General features: G+C 38.0%; 1 protein-coding gene across 2 annotated transcripts; it reads right to left on the reverse strand.

Annotated features, from left to right (window-relative positions):
* Positions 1 to 533: 533 nt before the first annotated feature.
* On the reverse strand, positions 534 to 8,199 carry LOC127070578 (uncharacterized). 2 transcript variants are annotated; one of them, XM_051008707.1, is made up of 7 exons: positions 7,994 to 8,199; positions 7,113 to 7,920; positions 6,836 to 6,911; positions 5,897 to 5,965; positions 5,709 to 5,800; positions 5,542 to 5,619; positions 534 to 4,968 (listed from the first exon to the last, which is right to left on the reverse strand). In XM_051008707.1, exons 2-7 carry the CDS (start codon positions 7,123 to 7,125, stop codon positions 4,823 to 4,825), a joined length of 474 nt encoding a protein of 157 aa, XP_050864664.1. In that variant the 5' UTR covers positions 7,126 to 7,920; positions 7,994 to 8,199; the 3' UTR covers positions 534 to 4,822. The 2 variants fall into 2 exon arrangements, with proteins under 2 accessions (XP_050864664.1, XP_050864663.1); XM_051008706.1 differs by having other exon boundaries at positions 7,113 to 8,199.
* Positions 8,200 to 8,577: the final 378 nt, after the last annotated feature.

Here is an 8,577-nt window from a genome sequence, read left to right on the forward strand (position 1 = left end):
GAGGACACCGAAGTTATATATTCCACTGCCTGGCGGCCCCCGCTTCAGTCCTACTTACGATTTCGACCCGCATGCGTTTCCGCAAGTAGTAACGAAGAGATCTTGTAAGTACCTCGCTCATTCTTTCAATATTCTATGCGGAATATTTTGTTTTAGAACGAAACGGAAAAGTGGGAGTGCTCTCCCCACCATGGAGGACACAGAAGTTATATATACGACTGCCTGACGGCCCCCGCTTGAAATCTACTTACGTTTTGGACGCGCATGCGTTTCCGCAAGTAGTAAAGGAGGAAAGTAGGGATACATCCCCACCACGGAGGACACCGAAGTTATATATTCCACTGCCTGGCGGCCCCCGCTTCAGTCCTACTTACGATTTCGACCCGCATGCGTTTCCGCAAGTAGTAACGAAGAGATCTTGTAAGTACCTCGCTCATTCTTTCAATATTCTATGCGGAATATTTTGTTTTAGAACGAAACGGAAAAGTGGGAGTGCTCTCCCCACCATGGAGGACACAGAAGTTATATATTCGACTGCCTTACGGCCCCCCGCTGCGATATTCATCGCAATTCTTACAGTATGCCTCTTTCGCAAGTAGAAGGGTTAATGTAAGTAATTTTTGAGTAGTGTCCCCGTTAGTCCGTGGGTCCCCACGTGCAGCAACCTCCTAGCGGTGGGACCTGGGTCGGTAGTACTTGCGATATATTGAAATCTATGTCTAAATTATATCTAAAATATATAACTAAGTTATATATATTATCAAAAATTTATAACTAAATTGAAAATACAATTATATAGCGCAAGTACTACCGGGCGGATAGCTGCATATTTCGGTGTTATTTTAAAATCTCTCTTTTCTGTCTAATTTAAATTAGACATTAAATTTATTATAATTTAAATTGTCAGTTTTATTTTTGATGCAAGAAGTTATTGAATATAAATAAATTTTTGCATCTAATTTTGCATGTAATTTTTACATGTTTATCTAATCTTTTATCCTTTTTCTGTTTCAGGTTACATCCGGGGATGGATCATCGTGGGATCCTTACACTTCTGAAGCTGTAAAGAAAGATAAAGAAAAATCCCAACACACACACAAGGAATATTGGCTTTACTCGGCATCAAGACTGTCGATGCCGAGAGACGAGAATGAATCTTTATGCACGTTTCGGCTTGATCGAATCGTGCTTATAAAGAATATGACATGTCCACACAGCATTACCGCGGGTCGGTGATCTTGACCGAATGGCCCTTACGCTGTGCGCGCCTCTTAGGCGTTGAATGAAAAGTTCCGTGTTTTACCTGCCATCTTTTTTTGAAGGTGTGCAGGAAAATCCGATCACACACACACGGAAAATTGCCTTTACTCAGCATCAAGACTCTCGATGCTGAGCGAACAGAATTAAACTTTATACACGTTTCGGCTTGATCGAATCGTGATTAAAAATTATATTACATATCCACACAGCATTACCGCGGGTCGGTGTCTTTGACCGAATGACCCTTATGCGGTGCGCGCCTTTTAGGCGTTGAATGGTAAGTTCCGTCGTGCTTTGCCTGCCATCTTCTTTGTAGAAGGTGTGCAGATAAAACCCAACATATATGCAAACACACGGACTTTATCTTTACTGAGCATCAACTCTCTCGATTCCGAGTGAGAATTAAAATTATGCACGTTTCGGCTTTATCGAATCGTGATGAAAAAGAATACTACATGTCTACACAGCATTACCGCGGGTCGGTGTCTTTGACCGAATGGCCCTTAAGCGGTACGCCTTTTTTTGGCGATTAATAAATAGTTCCGTCGTGTTTGACTGCCATCTTTGAAATAGGTGTGCAGGAAAATTCCAATACACACACACGGAATATTGTCTTTACTCGACATCAAGACTGTCGATGCCGAGAGACGAGAATGAATCTTTATGCACGTTTCGCCTTGATCGAATCGTGGTTATAAAGAATATTACATGTCCACACAGCATTACCGCGGGTCGGTGTCCTTGACCGAATGGCCCTTACGCGGTGCGCGCCTCTTAGGCGTTGAATGAAAAGTTCCGTGTGGTTTACCTGCCATCTTTTTTGAAGGTGTGCAGGAAAATTCCAATACACACACACGGAATATTGTCTTTACTCGACATCAAGACTGTCGATGCCGAGAGACGAGAATTAATCTTTATGCACGTTCGGCTTGGTCGAGTCGTGTTATAAAGAATATTACATGTCCACACAGCATTACCGCGGGTCGGTGTCTTTGACCGAATGGCCCTTACGCGGTACGCCCTTTTTCGGCGATGAATAAATAGTACCGTCGTGTTTACCTGCCATCTCTTTTGAAGACGATGTGCAGAAAAATCCGAACACACGGAACATTCTTTTACTCAGCATCAACTCTCTGGATGCCGAGTCACGAGAATGAATCTTTATGCACGTTTCGCCTTGATCGAATCGTGGTTATAAAGAATATTACATGTCCACACAGCATTACCGCGGGTCGGTGTCCTTGACCGAATGGCCCTTACGCGGTGCGCGCCTCTTAGGCGTTGAATGAAAAGTTCCGTGTTTACCTGCCATCTTTTTTGAAGGTGTGCAGGAAAATTCCAATACACACACACGGAATATTGTCTTTACTCGACATCAAGACTGTCGATGCCGAGAGACGAGAATTAATCTTTATGCACGTTCGGCTTGGTCGAGTCGTGTTATAAAGAATATTACATGTCCACACAGCATTACCGCGGGTCGGTGTCTTTGACCGAATGGCCCTTACGCGGTACGCCCTTTTTCGGCGATGAATAAATAGTACCGTCGTGTTTACCTGCCATCTCTTTTGAAGACGATGTGCAGAAAAATCCGAACACACGGAACATTCTTTTACTCAGCATCAACTCTCTGGATGCCGAGTCACGAGAATGAATCTTTATGCACGTTTCGCCTTGATCGAATCGTGGTTATAAAGAGTATTACATGTCCACACAGCATTACCGCGGGTCGGCGTCCTTGACCGAATGGCCCTTACGCGGTGCGCGCCTCTTAGGCGTTGAATGAAAAGTTCCGTGTTTACCTGCCATCTTTTTTGAAGGTGTGCAGGAAAATTCCAATACACACACACGGAATATTGTCTTTACTCGACATCAAGACTGTCGATGCCGAGAGACGAGAATTAATCTTTATGCACGTTCGGCTTGGTCGAGTCGTGTTATAAAGAATATTACATGTCCACACAGCATTACCGCGGGTCGGTGTCTTTGACCGAATGGCCCTTACGCGGTACGCCCTTTTTCGGCGATGAATAAATAATACCGTCGTGTTTACCTGCCATCTCTTTTGAAGACGATGTGCAGAAAAATCTGAACACACGGAACATTCTTTTACTCAGCATCAACTCTCTGGATGCCGAGTCACGAGAATGAATCTTTATGCACGTTTCGGCTTGCTCGAATCGTGGTTATAAAGAATATTACATGTCCACATAGCATTATCGCGGGTCGGTGTCCTTGACCGAATGGCCCTTACGCGGTGCGCGCCTCTTAGGCGTTGAATGAAAAGTTCCGTGTGGTTTACCTGCCATTTTTTTTGAAGGTGTGCAGGAAAATTCCAATACACACACACGGAATATTGTCTTTACTCGACATCAAGACTGTCGATGCCGAGAGACGAGAATGAATCTTTATGCACGTTTCGGCTTGCTCGAATCGTGGTTATAAAGAATATTACATGTCCACACAGCATTACCGCGGGTCGGTGTCCTTGACCGAATGGCCCTTACGCGGTGCGCGCCTTTAGGCGTTGAGTGTTTTTATTTTTATCTTTTTTTGTTTTAGGTTAGACCATCATAGAAGGATGGATCATGATTTTGGTCGGGGATTCGTCTTTTCTTCTTTTCTTTTTTACGTCCATATTTTCTCTTCAATCTCATCTTTTTCATATCCGCAAGGTGTTCCCTCGCATCTTCCAGAGATCCTTTCTTTCTTTTCTTTTGAGTTCTATCGTTTTCACATGCGCGCATGTTCCGGTTTTCTTTTTACTTCTCTTTCTCTACTTCTCCTCTTCGCGATTTTCGATCCATCGGCGCAGGTCCAATGTGGCGTCTAATGGTTTGGTTCATATTCGATTGTTAGACGCGAATACGGGTAGGATAGGAAGAACATTCGCGCCTGTGTCGGCGAGCACAGTCGTGGTGTTCTCGGGCGCGAATAAAAGTCCTACGGTAATGGACTTCGTTTGACTGCTAAGACGAAATGACCGGTCGTGTGTCGGTTTATGTGCTACCGAGCATCATGGTTCGCTATCCGTAAGCGGGGACTCACCCTCCTCCAGTTAGCGGCCTGTAGTCTCGGTTAGTGCGCGAAACGTCGCGAACGCGAATTTAGAGTAGAGTCACCGTTATATTAACACTCCCGGGAGTGTCGTGCGCGATTAAAAGTCCTACCGGGGACTTCGTTTTGTAGAACGCCGATTATTTGATCACGCCGGTCACGCGAATTTTAGAGTAGAGTCCCCGTTAGCTCGTGGGTCCCCAGATGCAGCTACCTCCACGTGGTGGGACCTGGGTCGGTAGTACTTGTGAAATATCCAAATCCATGTCTTAATTATATTTAAAATCTGTAACTAAGTAATATGCATTATGTGACTAAAATTTATAACTAAATTATATGTATAATTATATGACACAAGTACTACCGGGCGAATGGCTGCATATTTCAATGTTTTTTCAATAACAGAAAAGTATGTTATCTTAGAATTAAATTGTAAGATGGGGATAATTTTCTTCGTGAATCGACAACAATGTCGGGTCTTTGAGCGACCTTTATAGTTCTTGCTTCAGTTTCGCTTTGCAGTTCTGCGATGGCTCCAAAACACTCGTCCCCCTCGTAGTAGGTCGAATGATGTCGTGAAGTTGATTGAAATTATTGTTGAATCGTTGAATCGATGAATCGTTGAATCGTTGAATCGTTGAATCGATGAATCTGTAACACAAAAAAGTATAAAAATGATTAATTATATGTTGCATATCGAACTAATATATTTGTGAATGAATGAAAATGATTAAAAAAAAAAATATATGATTTATACGACCAACGAGAGAAATTGCAATTGGAAGAAAGAAATATATTTACATGTAATTGTATCCAGACGAAGCTTTATAACCGTCGATAAAGATGAAGAGGATGAATTTTTAAGTTCACACTTTCAACCATTACAATATTTATCGCAACGCAATCCTCTTCTCCTGAATAGGCCGAAAGTGTGTTAATAATTCTAACAACGCGGCGAATATATAATTTTAACAAGAATATGACATAAATTCTTGTTTTTTGATTTATTAACGCGAGCGAGAAATTTTAATCGGCGAACAACACTGACTCTAATTCGCGATTTTACTTTATTTTTAAAGCAATCAAATTTGGTTTATTACATATAATTGCTTTTTCTTTTGTTGCTTGCCAGAGACTCATTTTCAAGAATTGTTTAGCTGGTGGTTTTATAATAAAAAATTATTCAAATTATTGAAGAAATGTTTAATAAAAAACTTTACTTACTTAAAATCTTCGTTGATGCTTGCACGACGGACATCCTGCCCCAGAATGATGAAGAGGATGATTCTTCTTTTATTTGAACTGAAAAAGAAACAAAAATCAAATTATTAGTATCACTGTCATATTAAAAACATTAAAATTATTGAGGAAATATGTTAACATTTACTTACCGAGATGTTTGCTGATTATCGAGTTCTTCGCATGATTAGCAGCATTCTGCCCATAATGATGAAGAGGATGGATGATTCTTCTTCTATTTGAACTGAAAAAGAAACAGAAACCCAATTTATTAGTATCAATGTCATATTAAAAACTGATTAAATTTATTGAGGAAATATGTAAAGTAAAATTAACATACCGGAATGTTTGCTGGTTCTTTGCACAATGAGCATCCTGCTCCGTAACGACGATTCCTTTTTTATTTGAACTAATAATGAAATTAAGATTATTAATATCGTTATGTTAAAAAATTTGGAAATTTATAGAGGAAACATTAAACGTTCTGCTGGACGATAATAAAGAATGATGCAAGTATAACTCTAATTCACAAATTTCTATTTAGTCTAATTATATTTAATTAACTTATTTAGCTATAAAAAGTAAATTAGAATAGTACGAGCAAACACTGATTCTAAGACCGTTCTGCACACGGTCAAATATAATTTCTAAAATCTGCAAAGTTGAAATATAAAAAGTGATAGGTTTTTCTTTTTCCATATATGAAAAAATACATTTATAAAACACATGTCTTGTGAATCATTACTGAAGATCGCATATTAAAAAGTATATTATTGAAAAATATTAATAATTAATATTTGAAATTTAATCCAATGTTAATTTAATTAATGTTAAATAAAGCTTTTCGAGATATATCGAAGTATATAGCCATCGGTAGTACATTAAGATACATTTCAATCAAACCAATTATAATTTTATTCACGTGCGAATTACTGCGTATAACGATAGTAACGAAAATGTTATAAATTTTCTAAATAAAACAACAACTGCAACAATCGATTGAATTATAAATTATACAAATTTGTATACTTTCTTGTGCAATGATCTATACTTTCTTCCTATGATATCAAATAAATGCTAACAAAATTAGAATTAAATTATTCTAAAATAAAATAAATGCAAGAAGAATTAGACCACGTTCACTTGTTGTGTACATGCCGAAAGATTCTGTAATACTAGAACGTACTAAATCACCTTGAACGAGCTCGAACGTTCCATTGTTTCGTCACTATCTCTTTCTATTAAACTAGCTTTGTATCTTTAAAGGAGAAAGACTGACCTTATACACAGGACGAAGGACAAAGAATATGTAGAAAAAGAAAGCTGGGATGTTTCGTCTGCCGGTACGTAGGATTCTTGGAAAACAAAAGATGAATTGTAGAGAAGATGTTTATTGTTTGTATTATATATATACACATATATGAGTACGGGTATCCCAAGCCTCGTGTGTGTGTGGGTGTGTGTGTATGGAAATCAAATATAATAGGACAACAATTTCTCGATCTAATAAACAAAAATATAAAATTTTTATAAACACAATATAAAATTATACGAACCGTCGAAATACATCACAAATATTTTATAATCACATAATTAGAAGAGAAAAGTAAAATCTATAGAGAAATAATGCCAAAAAATACAAAAAAAAAGAAAAGACGCGATATGCAGTTACCACTTTTATTTTCATTAATATTTCTTTTTCAGTACCATTGTCACGATTTACGAACAATACACCATAAAAAACACATTCTTAGGAATCGAGTGATCTAGTAGAAGATAATGTATCTTAAAAAATAAATATTAATTTGCCGTAATTAAGAGAAGAACGACGCAGATCTGTTACGAGTTAATAGCATTGACTTCGATGGTAAAAAGGTTCTCATCCTGCACATATTTCACGTCACCTTGATAATCATTTTTTATCGATTTAATAATCGAAAATATAAAATTGTTATAAATGCGATGTCCCAGTATAGAAATCATCGAAATGCATTGCTAATATTATACGATTACATAATTAGAATAGAGAAGGGAGATCTGTAGGGAAATAATGCAAAAATACAAGAAAAAGAATAGACGCGATGTGTAGTCATCACTTTTATTTTCACTAATATATCTTTTTCAGTACCATTCTCACAATTGACGAATAATGCACCACAGAAAACACACTTTCAGGAATCGAGTGATATATTGGAAGATAATGTATCTTAAAAAATAAATATTAATTAGCCGTAATTAAGAGAAGAACGACGCAAATCTGTCACGAGTTAATAGTATCGACTTCGATGGTGAAAAGGTTCTCATCCTGCACGTACATTACACCACCTTTATTAATGTCGTTTGAAATGAACACAATTTCTCGATCTAATAAACGAAAATACAAAATTTTTATAAACTAGAGAAATTTTTATAAGCTTAAAAAACAAATACTAATTACTCGTAATTAAGGGAAAAAGACGCGAATTTCCTCGTGAATTGGTAACATTGACTTCGGTGGTAAAAAGATTCTCATCCTGCACGTACTTCACGTAACACTGATAATCATAATTTATCGATCTAGTTTATTGATCCAAACTATTAGAACTAATGGACGAACAAAAAAAAAGACTGGATTGAAGAAGAAAAATGAATTTAAATGCATGGCAAATTCTAATCTCAGGAACGTACGTACAACTAAGGTCAAATTCAAATCACTACATTATTTTAATAAATAATATTGTCCAATTTATATTATTGCAACATAGATGATGTTTTATGTAAGTATTTCTTAGAGAGAGAGAGAGAGAGAGAGAGAGAGAAGGTTTCTATGCATTCGACAAATTTTGTAGGTAGTTTGGATAACGCGACAACGACTTGAATAGTAAAGCAAAGAGGACGAAGGAGTGAGAGAAAGAGAGATAGAGATAGAGAGAGAGAGAGAGAGAGAGAGAGAGACCGAGTAAAGAGAGAGACTGGGACAGAGTGAGAGAGTGAAAGAGAGAGAGAGAGAAAGCTCGTCCGAAGTCACGTGCGCTTGCCATT

This window comes from Vespula vulgaris, chromosome 18 (assembly GCF_905475345.1).
Source record: "Vespula vulgaris chromosome 18, iyVesVulg1.1, whole genome shotgun sequence".
Classification (NCBI taxonomy): Eukaryota; Metazoa; Arthropoda; class Insecta; order Hymenoptera; family Vespidae; genus Vespula; species Vespula vulgaris.

Bases quoted from the DNA above. Each gene is read 5' to 3' on its own strand.
- LOC127070578 (XM_051008707.1), bottom strand. The intron at 5,966-6,835 runs GTCAGTCTTTCT...TTTCATTATTAG, and splicing joins TCCTTCGTCCTGTGTATAAG to TTCAAATAAAAAAGGAATCG. The intron at 4,969-5,541 runs GTAAGTAAAGTT...TTTGTGTTACAG, and splicing joins AGCATCAACGAAGATTTTAA to ATTCATCGATTCAACGATTC.